Raw genomic sequence first — 14,661 nt, 5'->3', positions numbered from 1 at the left:
ATAATGAACAAAAGAATCAAATCCCTTGTCAAATTTTCATTCGGCATATTTAATAGAACATTTAAGAGCATCATTTTAGGATACAGCTTTGTTCAGAAAGACGGTGCCCACAGAAAGGAAATGAACCTGAATGGCTTCGGCTGCATTTTTAAAGACTTAAGTTCTTCTGGCCTGACAATATTAGGAATTTTTTAAATCCACTTACAACATATTTCTACTTACAGCTGCTTTAGAAATACAGCCAAAGAGGGGGAGACTGGAAGGAGTGAGTAATGGCTTGTGCATTTATTTAAAATGCATCTTTCTTTTCTTTTTAAAAGGAGAAACACTGAAAAGTAGAATTCATTACAAAAACTAAAATAAAACATGTTATAATTTACAGGGATTTGTCTGAGGGGGCATAAATAGTAGACCAGATACTTCTAGATGCCATCACGGCAAAACTATACGCGACAACTCGTCTTAGAAAAATCCTAGAACAAAATCACAGCAGTACATTCACGCTGTGCCAGGAACAAACTCTGACCACCGGCCATACGAGTCCTCTGTCTTTGCCCTCGTCCATCCATCAGTGGGCTTTCCCCCCCCCCTTTTTTTTACAGTCTCCAAGGCGGGTGGAACTCGATGGCGGGGAGAGGAGTGCAGTGTGTTGCTTCGAAGTTTCGCATGTACTTTCGTGCCTTGAGAGAAAGAAAAAGACAGCAGGGATGGAGGAGGAATGTGGAATGAGAGGTGTGGGAGGGCAATGAACAAAAAGTGCAGAACTTGATTATATTAGGTTTGGTCTATCTGGCTCAGTGCCTTACAAATCTCTCCCATCTCTTAAGGGTTTACACAGGAGGTGAATAAAGCCTAATTTAGAAGGCATTACCAGGGGAGGAAAAGCATAGCATTAGCTGTAATTGATGGCACTCCTCTTGTTTGATGTTAAATGACTTCAATAAGCTGAGCGCAGTGAAATATATTACACCAGTCAACCTGAGAGCACAGGTGAGCTGGTTACTATGGTGACCAGGAAAGTGTTCCTTAGTGGTAATGCTGTCTGAATAGCTGTGATCTTTTTTTTTTTCTTTTTTTTTTTTCTTTTTTTTTAAAATGGGGATGCAATAGAAGGGGGGAAGGTAAACCGACCTAAAACGAGAAGATGGGGCTTACCGAGAAAAGGAAATGAGACGCCGAGCGTAAAAGGAGGAACTTGAATGTATTAAAATCAAACTTGGACAGATCAGATAAAGACAACAAGTGGCTGCCCTTTAAGCCACACAGGGGAATAACTGTTCTCATGGAGATGTAGCACACTGATAACAGCGGATGACTTCCTTACCAAGAATAGAGCCAGCTGCCGCCTTCCCTCTAGAGTCATATCTTCACCTGGTAACATTAACAGTGCATCAGACCGTATTAAAAACACTTTATGTTTGTGGGGAGTTTATTTGCCTTTTAAATGTGAAAGCAGCCCAGGGCTTACCAACACTCCATGGAAACGAAACATCTCTGTCTGCCTGATAGGACTGCAGCACAGACACGCACCAGTCGTCGTCCACTTCATAGCCACTGTACACAGACGCTGCAGACAAAGAGCTGGTGTTATTATACAGTTAATAATACAAATTTACGAGCAAGTTGGTGTCCTAAATATAGCCAAAATTTACACTTTGAATACATTTAGGACCACATGTTTTTGGACAATTACACCAATTTTGTAGCTTGGATTGGGAGTGAAGGGCAGACTTAGCTTGAATTCAAGCTGTTTTTAAAATACATTGCATTTACTGCTAAGGAATAACAGCCACTTTAAAACGCTGTCCTCATTTCCCAACGCTCAAAAGTAAAATGACAAAGTATAATACTTTAATGAAATCCTTTACATTCAGTTAGTACCCGTCCAGATACCATAGGCATCACTAAATGCCGTATTTCCTACCTTGCTCTGCCAAGCCTATAATTGCAGCCACCTTTAGTTACTGCTTATTTATGGCTCTTTGCTGCAGTGAGTTGCATGTAAAAATTGAAAATGATGCTCTATTTGTGTTGAGATCAAATGACTGCCATCCAATTTCTTTAGATTTAACCACTCTGGTCATTATCCCTTTGCACTGCGAAGTGCTACCTGATCGGTTTAACAGCATCTGGCTGAATCTGCAGCTCTGTATACGTCCCAGTTCATGTTGCCATTTCTAGCAGTCAGCAGTCACAAAAACATCAAACATCAGTGACCTAGTTACACTGTCATAACATTCCCTCCACCATGTTTTATAGAAAACATGGTATGCTTCAAATCACGAGCAGTTTCTGTTTCTCCATAGGTTTACTCTTCCTCCCATCATTCAGACTTTTTATTTCAGGACTGTGCACATGTCCTTACTAGTTCTTGTGTGTAACCAGTGGTTTGCACCTTATTGTAAACCCTCTGTATTTACATTCACAAAGGCCCCTCTTGGTTATAGATCTTCACAATGATCTGCCTACCTCTGGTGAGTGCATTCCTTCTTTTTAAGAAAGAATCAGATTGTTTATTTGACCACTTCTAGAGTTTACATTCCCTCTGATGAGTCTGTGTTTTTGTCTAATGATGGTCTATAAACATCTCTCTGGTCTTCTCATTGAGAGTAAAACGCTACCAAATATAACTTCAACTCCTATTGGTTTAATGGTCACTTAATAAGAAGGGCACAGGCCTCACCAGGCCATGAAACTGTAAACCACTGGTCCAATTACTTCTAAGCATCTGAAAACAGGTGATACAGTACTTTTGGTAAGCGTGCTTTTTTGATTGTTTGATTCAAAATCTCCTGTCAAGTGTGCAAACTGTTTAAATACCTAAGGGCATAACTGTAGATGTCCGAGTCCAACCACCACAAGGCTGGAAATTCCCTCTACAATAAATTCACTCGTTCTTAACGTATTTATGATTATATTGCAGAATCTGCCCAATTTTCTCCCATTTCACAACATTAATGCATCTCTCCTGGACCCAGATCAGGTTATCAATTTTCAAAACTTAATCACTTTAGTTTTTGGGCGGATCGCACCTCCAGTAAAAATTTCATGCAGGGTTGGCCATAATGTGACAAATCCATAAAGTTATCAAAAGTTTTACCCATAAAAATGAATAAAACAATAAAAACCTATTTAATTTAAATGACCTCCGAGTCAAAACAAAGGTTTTCTGCATTGTACAAATTCTGAAGGTGTAAACAGGTGCATGATCATCGTTTTTACAAACACGAGGTTGTGCGCTGTAACTCTGTACCTCGGGGTAAAATTTTCAACAAGGTCTACTGTAATATCCTGAGGCAAACGATCTGTGCTGTGAAGATTTTCAGCCGGAGCAACACAATCTGAATCATTTGTTGAGTAATCAGAACACAAGATCTGTCCAAGGAAACCATCACGAAGAGGAAATGTGAATTATAGTTTTTAGATGTTTAAAAGGAGGAGTCAGACTTTTACAATAACACCTTTTACTGTGCCACATACCTTCTTCTAATGGACTGGAGGCTCCGAGCCATTGTCTGACTACTCTGATCCCTTCATCTGTCATTATTTTGGGATACCTGTCCAGAAAAATGATATCGCCAGTTAAAAAGTGTATTACTCAAGTGCAAATTGACTGAACAGCGAGAACAATGAGAACATTGAAGGCTAAGAGACCAACCTGAACTGTAGCAGCTTGAGCAGGAGGTCATTGCCTCTGTTAGACATGATGTCCTCAGGACCCCTGAAATGCAAAATAAAACTCAAAGGTTAATTACTTTAAAAAAAAAAAATCCAACAATAAAAAGGTTATTTTAAAACTACATGTGAAACAACAAAATATGAATAGAGTAAAAATGTGACGACAGCCTCTCCTCACAGCGAGGAAACATAGGCGTGGCTGGTGCTACTGACTGCAGGACAATCACAAGGAAACTGCACAGGTCACCCTGCAGGAGGCAACCTATCTCCAAACAACGATGATCCAACTCAGACTGACTGCAATCACACTCAGACAGATTCTAAAGGTTTGCAAATAACTGCTGTCTAATTTATCTGCAGACAGAGCGCCAACAGATTGCAATCAATATGGAAAGGGTTGCGCTGTTAAACGCAACCCTTCGATGGGTCTCTTTGCAACAGGAGACTCCACTCAACTAGTTGCCAACTGGTGGTGTTCTGCTTGTACTCCTATATAAAGTAAGACTGCCGAGTGCCTTTAAGATTTTGTAGTTAAACTCACATCCTGTAGCAACTTTGTAAGAATTTGTGTTTTAAATCCATCTGAATCTGTCTTCACTCAGACTGCTGTATTATTCATATATTTAATCAAACACATTTCATCACATTACAAATTTTCACATTTAAATAATATTTCTTCACAATAAAATAAATAGAAGCAAGCAAATCCATTCACAGACACAAAACTTTCATAACCTTCACTGAAATCATGACTACAGGATGTTATTACTGGAAATAGTTTGGACTAAAAGCACAGGAACTTGTGAAAAATCCAGACAGTTATCATCATCAGATAAATACTGATTTTTAATCAGATTTTTAATGCTGTAAGTAACAAACACTGACTTTCCTTTCACGTTCCCTGTAGTGGTTACAAGGCAAACTGAACTGAAACACCCGGTGCAAGGGCTTCAAATCAAATATCGCTGCACTGAATATTTTCTGCAGTTTGAGTCAAAAGCTCACCTTGGTATTCATGTTCCCTGGAGAAATCTACAATACAGCTATCTCATAACTGTAATGAACCGAACCAAAGGAAGTAAGAAGTTCCGGTTACTGCTTATCCAAGAAATATGTCAATTTGTGACTGAGGGTGAACTTTCTACTTCTCTCTGTATTGTGAGAGTTTGCTTTCGTCAACTACATTATGGAAGTGCTGTGGAAATAAACAACTGTTTGCTTGGTACACAATTGTTAAAATCTTTTTTTATATTACTTACAATCTAATCCATATTAATCAACTTTCTTCTGAATGACTGTCCCTCACAACCGTGAAGCTTAAATAGGAGGGTTTAATGTGGGATCTTGTACTCACAGCCAGAGCTGTGTGCCTGAGAGTCAGCCACGTTACCAGAATCCACTGTCACTGCTATTATACAGACCTAAGAGTAGAAAAAAACCCTGAAGCTGTATTTAAAGCAGTCTGGAGCCTGAGCTTTTTGTTTCTTTTAATTATTTTCTGCATGACTTTATCAACCTCTCAAATCGTTGAGGAGGAATTTTGGCCCACTCTTCTTTACAGCTTTGCTTCAGTTCATTGAAGTTTGTGGGTGTTTGTTTGTCCACAGCTCTTTTAACGTTTTTGCCACAGCGTTTCAATCAGATTGAGATCTGGACTTTGGACAATTGCAGCACCTTGATTATTTTCTTTTTCAACCATCCTTCTGTAGATTTGCTGCTGTGCTTCAGATCAAACCCAATTTCAGCCATGTTTAGCTGAAGAACAGATGGCCTCACATTTGACTCTTGAATACTTTGGAAAACAGAGGAGTTACAACTCAATGACTGCAAGGCAAAATGGTTCTGTGTCTGCAAAACAAGACCAAAGCAGCCCCTTCACCCCTGTGCTTGGCAGTTAGTATGAGGTGTTTGTGCTAATATGCCGTGTTTGGTTTACACCAATCTCCACTTTGGTCTCATCTGTCTAAAGGACATTGTTCCAGAAGTCTTGTTGTTTGTTCAGATGCAACTTTGCAGGCATCTGGGAGGTTTTCTCCCGGCAAACCTTTCCAAACAAGCCACACTTGTTCAATCTTCTTCTAATTGTACTCAACTTTGCAGGCTTCAGCAAGTTAAATGTTACAAGTCCGAGCTGTAGTATCTCTGTAGGTTTCTTGTAGTGTCCCTGAGCATAGAGCATGCCCAGGATGACTCTGGGATGAATATTTATGTTCACTATGTTAATGCACACCTCTGTAGCAAATTCTATGGATGAAGTAAGGGTATACTATGGGTGATAATTCAGTGTACTTAATAATTATATATTATAGATACTTGTGTGTGTCAGTGTGTCCAGGTCACCAACTATCTTCCCAGGTTTTGGGAAACTGATATGGGGTAACTAGACATGCCCCATCTCCTTCATCTTTGAGCATTTTTAATTTGAGATGTCATTTAGCGCTTTCTTTCTCCTTCTCTAAATCCAGCTTCCCCTAAAAAAAGTCCCCGCTTAGGAAAGTCCACACCGGAAATGTTTTATTTGTCACGCATTGGTGGTTGATGCAATTACCAGATATTCCAAGCTCTGGTTACCTAGGTAACCGTATCTCATGTCAACCAACAATACCCTTCATTCTCATTGATAGTTGCTTTAATTGCTCACCCCAGTGGTGAGAAAACCTGCCCACTTCATGTCACCAGCAATCACTGAACTTTCTGTGGTCTGACTGCATCATGTGTGGACATTTCTGCAGTGGGCTGGGCAGTAAAAAGCAAACCTGCCATGCTGAGCCATTTGAAGGACTTTATAAGTTCCATGACATGTGTGGACTTACGTTGTGGTGATGATCTCATCTCTGGTTCTCCTGATCAGCAGGACTGGTCCCTGGTATCTGCACAAAGAGTTGCATGCGCTTGTGTTAATCATCAACCACACAACTGTGAGCAATCCACTAAAAAAAATGTAGTTTTGCTATTGTTAGCGGCTGTATTACATAACATTCAGTGATTCAGAGTTTGACTTTTCACGATTAGTGTCACTGCAATCAGACTGTCCCACTCACTTAAGAACCTGCGCAGCGTTGTTGAGGTTCATGTATTGCCTAACTGTGTGTTGTACTAACGGCCCTGAAAGAGACCAAATACACTCAAGTTACTGACTTCTACAAAAAGTTGCTACATAGAGTTTGAGATCTTTAACATCTAGGACTCACTCCAGCTGTCAGGCATGACCTTGAGGGCCAGAGGCAGGAGGTCATCAAAGGAGGCATCCAACACTAATGATTGGATCTCTGGATATGACATCACTGCCCAGCTGGCTAAAAAGAGAAATAAAGAGACAGAGGAACAAAAAAAAAAAAAAAAAAAAAAAAAGAGAAGAAAACACAGATAAGGGATAAACATAAGCCCGAGGAAGGACTACATACCATAATTCACACTTAACATTAAAGTGCTGATCATGTACTGTACTTCAGCTGAATACCCAAAAGCTAAAGAGAGTGCCGCGCACACACAAAGCCTCAGGATAAGGTTGACTAATCTTAATTTTAGCGATTTATTCCAGCCATGCTCTGACGAGGGCCATGAGGCTGAAACATTAGCATGTTTGTTGACATGGTCAGAATAAACAGGTGAAATTAAGATTACTCTACAGTATCCTGAAGCTCTGTGTGGGTGCTACATTTTTACCTCTGGGTATTCAAGGTTAGAATTAAAAAAATTTTTTAGCACAAAAAACTGGAAAAAAAATTAAAAAATTAGCATGTGTTGTTCTTGTCTTTGAGAACCTGTGAATCCTCCAATAGACCAGGCATATATAACAATGTCGCTGAGGCTGAATCCCAGTTTGTGTACTGCAAACTGGATCACCACATCCATGGCGTTGGCCTCATTCTGGGGAAACGGCACTCCCTGAAAGGAAAATACAGGTTTAAAAAAAAAAAAAAAAACCCGCCCATCATGCATGACTAAATTAACAGGCTCAACCTACACATAAACAATGACACTTTAAGTAACCTCCCAAATGATTTTATCTTTAATGGGAGTGTACACGTTCCTCTTGAACAATACTCCCTGGCTAAAACTAGAATTTCCACATACTGGTATTTTCCACTGAGCTGTTTATTTGTTCTAACTCAAGCACACAGCAGTACAGTATGCAGCACATACATTGTAGACCTATTTTATGATAAAAAAAAAAAAATAAAAAAAAAAATCTACCAACACTGCTTACCGTGCTGCCTCCAAAGCCAGGGTGATTCCAGCCCAGTACAGAGTAGCCACCTACAGTGTACATCAGCACAATACTGAACTATAACTGCGACAATTTCCCACTGCACGAAATTTAAATGTCACTACAAAATATTTCAGCTCTTGGAAAGTAAAGCATTCCTTACCCTCCAGCGGCGTATTCATGCAGCCCACCTCATAAAAGCCTGCGTTCCCCTCACAGCAGATGACCTGTGGCAGAATTAGAGAACCAGCTGTAACGTGACCAACGCGACAGAAATGATGTCGGACCCTGGAACAAGCCCAAGGCATAAAATAACAAATCACTGCAGACATTTACCAGAGTCTGGCCATTCTGTCCCCCATCTCTCCTTCGATCCACAAACATTGTGTCAATCTCATTACCGTCACAGGCCACCAGCTTGTTTCTTTGGCCGTCAAACTGTGACAAAGTGGGACAAAAATGATTGAGTGTGTGCATTTATTATACTCTATATGAGAAACCAAATATGCTTCTTTCCCACCTCTTCTATTAATTTAGCCTGACCCTGCTGCAGCATTGGTCTCATGGCTTTCTGCAGTAAACCCACAGAACCGGGGTACAGCATCCTCCTCCCAAACGTGTGGGCAATGACAAAACTGCAGACAAAGACAGATAATGACACTGTGGCATAACTGCTAACAGGCTAAAAAATATTTTCAGAAAAAAAAAAAAAAAAAAAAAGGGTTGAAGGGGATGGAATAGGATGCCTAAGGTTAAGAGTTTGTGCTCCATTGGTGCGTTGCAATTAACAAATCATTGATCAGTGTTACCCCTTTTCCACAGATGTGGTGTTGGGTCCAGGCATTTTCACCACAAAAGATATTATTTTTTATGGAAGAGTCTTCCACACAAAATTCATCAATTACTGCCAGAGGCTGCACCCGATGTGCCCATGGAAATTACCCAAATTTCCACTTGCAAGCCTGCATCAGTACCAGCACAGACACCATGTAGGTGGAAAAGAGATGTAACACAAACTCTGCATTTACCTGATGATGTGGCATGGTAAAGTGCGGACAGAGTGGAGGACACTGTCTGCTGCTCCTCTTAATCTGGGCTCTGGCCTCAGCAGAGAAACGCCAGCCTTGGACAGCTTTCTGTCAGACAGGTAGTCAAAGGCTTACAATGAATCAAGTGAGCCACAAAGCATTTGACATTCAGTGGCTGTATTCATCCAGTGTACTACCCAGTGCTTTGAATTCATATATTTAAAATAAGCAGAGAAGAGAAAAGCAGCGACCTCAGGTTCACTACAGATTAAACAAACTTACGGACTGCTGACTTCAGTCCAGCTGAAATCCAAAGGCCAATGTGAGAAGTCAAAGTCATAGCATCTCAGTTTTTTCTGGAAGGAAAGCAGAAAATATGTCTTAGTCATTTATCTCTCTTAATTCTCAAAACAGTATTAATGTTGAGCTTCTGAGTTCAGCTGCTATGATCTCACCTTGCTTGCTGGGGTGTGATTCTTCTTGGTTTCCTCAAGAATTGTGATAAACTGAACATAATCAGTGTTCCTAAATCTCCCCCACCCTTTGGCGATAAATGAAAAGAGCAAAGGGAGGCAGGGGGAAAGCAAAGACAGATGGAGTTATAGCAAAGTCCATGTGAGACACAAAACACATTTCACTGCAAATCCTCAAGGGTACGTTTAGTATGCCTCGTGGGTGTAGACCTTGTTCAACTGTCTCAATGGTAATAAAATCTTATTGGCATGCAGCATACACAGCATTGGTTTTGATCTCGAAAGATGAATGAACTGAATTACTCATCGTCTCCCAGCGAGTTCAAATCAGCAGCCTCACCTCTAAGACAGGCCACTCCAAGAAGACACACAAGAACAGTTCCCACATACTGACTCACAGGAACCAGTTTACTGCTACAGATGAAGCCTAAAGACAGACAAAGTAACAGTGATGCAAACACCATCATAGTGTACCCCTTCATCTGTCTGCCAGACTCGAGGCTCATTAACAAGCACTGATAAAAAGATTCACAAGCTGACAGCTACCCTACAACCATGTGCATAAATCAATACCATAAGCACTTTACACTAAGGAGTAACACACAACCTCAAGCAATTACTTTCTTGATGCACAGTCTTACTGGGTGTTTCAGTTGATTAGCTTTATATTATTCCCACATGCATGTGAACAGCAGTTCCTAAGTACATCTCCTAATGGTAGTTTTCCCCCCTTTCTCAGCAGAAAGAGAAATATGGCCACATGTGTCTAAGTGGAAATTATGATGATGATTATTTGAAACCATTCTAAGCAAATTAATGAAAAAATAGCAGTGAGAAGGAGGTAATATTCTGTAGTAAAACCTAAAAGAAAATATCAAGTGAATAAAAAAAACAAATCTTAAATTACAAGTAAAAACTTGAATATTCTTTGAGATACACATGAACCCATAAATGCATCTGAAAAAACCCTAAAAATCTGAAATTAACGCCTTTTTGTTAATTTTTTGTGACCACATTTCTTCATTTTGCAGGGTCGGATATCATAGATGGTAAACACTGTTATTGCATCTAATCAGGGAAAGCTTTAGAAAAATCATTAATCTTATGATTTGAGGACAGAAGGGTAAAATCAATATATTAACTTTAGTTAATATTTATTTTATTTCTCCGTGCACTCTCAGTGCTCCAGTTTATTTTTTTAATACGACTCTCTCAGGTTATGCACCTGTTTTGAAGCCTCGCATTTCTTTAAGAGAATAATTAGAATGTTCACATTTTGTACTCATAACTACTTTTCATAATATCTATAATGTCTTTACACTAGATTAATTACCATGTATTCTACCTTCAGTCACAGTTTCAAATTATAAATAACCCCAAAATGGTCCTAAAGCTTTTGAAAACGACATTCACTAAACCCATGAAGCTCACATTTTAGAAGTACAAAGAATGAGAAAATGGCTTCAGTGCTTCTTTTTTAATTTGCCATTTTTCACTGAGAGTACAAAGGAACAGAACTGGACAAAGAGACTGGTATAATTATATGAATCTATTTAAAAAAAAAAACAACACACACACGTAATGTAGAAAAAACCAGAACAATGAAAAATTCCCACATTAAATAATCAAAGTGATGCTCAAAGCTATTTTTACTGTGCATCAAACAAAAACTACTTGCTTCACTTTTTTTCAGAGCCAGCAAAATAACATCATTATTATTATTATTATTATTATTATTATTATTATTATTATTATCATCATCATCATCATCATCATCACAATGTATTATAATATATTCACTAAATTATCATCTGGCATCGTGAGACTCATTTTTAACTGCAACTTGTTGGAGCATCAACATATCTGGCACAAATAACAATTATTATCAATTCATTTAGCAATTATTTACTCCAATCTATAGATTAACTCAGGTCTTTTAAACATCAAACAATAGTGAAAATGTCTATTAAACATTCCCACACCCCGAGGCAGTGGCTTCAAATGCCTGAAATAATTTCAAATTTACAAAAATAACCTTCCCACTGGACACTTCCTCCATTAATCACTTATAAAAAATGGCTGCTGACTAAATTCCAGTTAACCAGATAATCAACACACTGACTAACATTTCTAATAATTTCAGCTGTAGTCACACAATTCATGAATCAGCCTACCTTTCCTGTAAAGATAGCAAAGAAGAAGAGGAGAGCTGTAGTAGGACAGAGACCATAGTGCTGAAGCCTGGAGGAAGAAATCATAAACAAATCACTAATCATTAATTTAATCTACTTCTGTTTAACTCCACCTACTTCTTTCTATACAGTTCATTACGATATAATACTGACCCAGCCAAGAATGCTGTCAGTGTGTCTTTCCAGACCCCTAGGTTGGTAGTTCCATCCCTGGCAAAAGAGAAGGAAATACTGATCATTTCATGCATCAATAGTTTCCCTGATGTTACGTAAAATCAAGTTATTAATAGAAAGAGAAAGGTTCTGAGTTATGCGTGTTCACTCTGTACACCTAAAATTTCTATTACAGCTCTGAATCATGCTGCCTGCAGAGGCTTTCTGATGACTTGGTGGTGGTGGTTGGGGAACTGGTGGATAACTTTATGAAGTGGTGTAGCAGGAATCAACTGCTACTAAATGTAAACAAGACTGAGAAGGTAATGGTCAAATTTGAACATTAACATTACGCACAAATACCTGCTGAGCACTTAATGACCTTCACAGCACACAGAAACTGCAGGCAGCATCTTTGTTATTCATCTACCTTTCTTATTATAGCTGTTTGCAAAGCTGCTGATTGCTTTTTAAAGTTTGAATGCAAAGGCTAAATGTAGGCAGAAATATATGGAACCAGGATCATCTGTGGAAGCTCAGCTCAGTCAATGTATGCAACTAGAGATCTTCAAGCAGTCTGTGGTCTACTGGTGAAGAGATGCCAACAGGATCAATAAAGTCATTCACAAGGCTGCAACAATCATTAGGAAAAAGCTGAACACATTTCAGACAGTGAGATGAAGGTGGTCAATGAACAGATTTCTCCCCATAAAAGACAAAACATCCTATTCTGTCTATTATTCATTACACACAGAGTATGGAAACCGAGTGCTGGTTCCAAATTGTCCAGCCCTCAGGAATCGTATCAATAACAACATGTTTTTCTGACAGTTGGAAAACAGTGACATCACATTTATGTCACTGTGGACCTTCTGCACATCTTAATCTGCACATCTCTCGTTTTACTCAATTTACAGATCATAGACTCAAAGATAAAATTGATCTGGAATCAAAAAGCTAATCAACTGCTTTAGTCTGACTTAAAGGCAAAATTGATAATAGCATTAGTATCAATCTGCATTCACATTTCCAACACACTCATTCGCCTCTGCTGACAGGAAGCATTAGCTCTATAGAACTGCACACTTGTGTGACAGGTGAACACAAAGTTGTACTCATGAACGTAAACATCTGTACATATTCATACTGGATATATTATTCACTGCTTTGTTTTTGCACATCTGTTCCTATTGATCTTTTCCCTCTCCCTTTCAATCATCACCACATATAGTAACATGGCCACTTTATTAGGTGCAACTGCAGGTAGAACTATTTAGGCATGTAAACAAAGTGAAGACCATCTGCTGAATTTGAATCTTGTTCACATCTTGAATCTTGACACACATGGCCTACAGCTGCTTTAGACCACACCACGTGCCACTCTTATCAGCTAAGAATAGAAAAGGAGGCTAGAAATTGCACCGGCTCGAGTGTGCGGGATATTTTCTTGGTATACTTTGGGCGACTAACTAAGCTTTATTTAAAAACCACAGCCTACCCCAATATTGATGCTGACCATGTCAATCCCTTTATGGCCACTGTGTACCCTTCTTCCGATAGCTGCTTCCAGCAGTCACCATATCACAGAACTCAGACCTTATCAGTTTGGTTTCTTAAATATGGCAATGAGCTCACTGCACTCAAACGACCTACCACCCGCTCAACCAAAACCTTTGAGATGTGGTGAAATGGGATTCACATAATGCATGTAAGGCTGACAAACTTGCAGCAACTGCGTGAAGCTGTCATAACAGTACGAACCAAAATCCTTGAGGAATGTTTCCAGCACCTTGTGGAATCTGTACCACGAAGAACTAAAGCGAAACAGGGCCCAACCCGATACTAGCAAGGTGTACCTAATAAAGTGTGTAAGTCTATGTAGAAGTGTATGTATTCGATGCTGAGCGTCGAATTCTTTAGATCTCCAGCTCTCATTTAATTTCTAGGGATACTTTTAATTAATTCTTTTGTGGTTGCGGTGTCATTTCCTTCGCATCACTTATTCGATCTATCGTTAATTTCATGCAAGTTAGCAAACGTTAGCTTAGCTGTTAGCATTATAATTTGAAGACAGAATGTATTCTACAATTCTGTCTTCCCAAATGCTTTTTACAGTTTTTATGCCTTTAAATTGTCCCTGTTTGAGTTTAATATTTTTATTCAATTTATTTGTTTCTGTTTCGTTCCTCCTGGGTTCTCCTCGGCTCCTGGCTAGCGTTAGCAGAAGCGGTTTGACATCATCGAAGATAGATTGAATTTAAATGACCGCTCCTTAGACGACGAGACGAAACAAAACACAACGAGACCAAGGAAAGCGTGTCGTTGCGTTCTTGTCTTTTCATTCATTTCTAAAATGTCATTGCAATGCAGGGTTTCAATAACAAACACCTGACACTTCCGGGCCGCAGCTGCAGCTAAATGGAAGCGAAAGGATTAATTATTGCTCAATCTTTCGCACTCAGCTGCTTTAAAAATCATGCAAAATACTGTACACATCCGTACCCTCCTTCCCGATCTCCCGTCAGGTCGAGACTGGTCCGGGGAACGATGAATTCGTTGAAGATGAGGCCCTAAAACACAGCGAAGCCACATCCAGACGGCCATTCTTCCACTACGAGAACTACGGAAGCCCGTACCCACCAAAACCTCAAACGCGAAACGCTCTTAAGAATATCTTGTTTAGAAATTAAAGCAAGAATTACACCCAAAGTCTTTATTTAAAAGTTTAGTATACATATAAATTAGAATAAAATTATTGGTACATATATTATTTGCAGAAGATTATAAAATTGGAAAACAGCAAATATGACTGACAGCAAGGAAACTCATGAAAAGATCATTTGACATACAGAAGTAGGGTACTGTATCAACTGCTATACATGGGTGACAGGTTTTGAAGCATTTTAAGTAAAGAATGCTTTAACTTT

The 14,661-nt window shown here is 39.2% G+C and overlaps 1 protein-coding gene across 1 annotated transcript; it reads right to left on the bottom strand.

Moving 5' to 3' along the window:
* Positions 1-33: 33 nt before the first annotated feature.
* Positions 34-14,371, bottom strand: abhd16a (abhydrolase domain containing 16A, phospholipase). The gene is made up of 20 exons (XM_085366435.1): positions 14,237-14,371; positions 11,735-11,791; positions 11,564-11,630; positions 9,730-9,816; positions 9,372-9,457; positions 9,199-9,272; positions 8,917-9,024; positions 8,409-8,523; positions 8,225-8,326; positions 8,052-8,115; positions 7,889-7,938; positions 7,443-7,566; positions 6,870-6,974; positions 6,720-6,783; positions 6,492-6,548; positions 3,659-3,721; positions 3,481-3,557; positions 1,469-1,567; positions 1,325-1,371; positions 34-680 (listed from the first exon to the last, which is right to left on the bottom strand). Exons 1-20 carry the CDS (start codon positions 14,336-14,338, stop codon positions 597-599), a joined length of 1,632 nt encoding a protein of 543 aa, XP_085222561.1. The 5' UTR covers positions 14,339-14,371; the 3' UTR covers positions 34-596.
* Positions 14,372-14,661: the final 290 nt, after the last annotated feature.

Source organism: Diplotaxodon limnothrissa, linkage group LG11 (assembly GCF_057381915.1).
Source record: "Diplotaxodon limnothrissa isolate DT_005_m linkage group LG11, D_limnothrissa_male_GT1.1, whole genome shotgun sequence".
Lineage (NCBI taxonomy): Eukaryota > Metazoa > Chordata > Actinopteri > Cichliformes > Cichlidae > Diplotaxodon > Diplotaxodon limnothrissa.
This window is presented reverse-complemented; position numbering and strand designations above follow the sequence as displayed.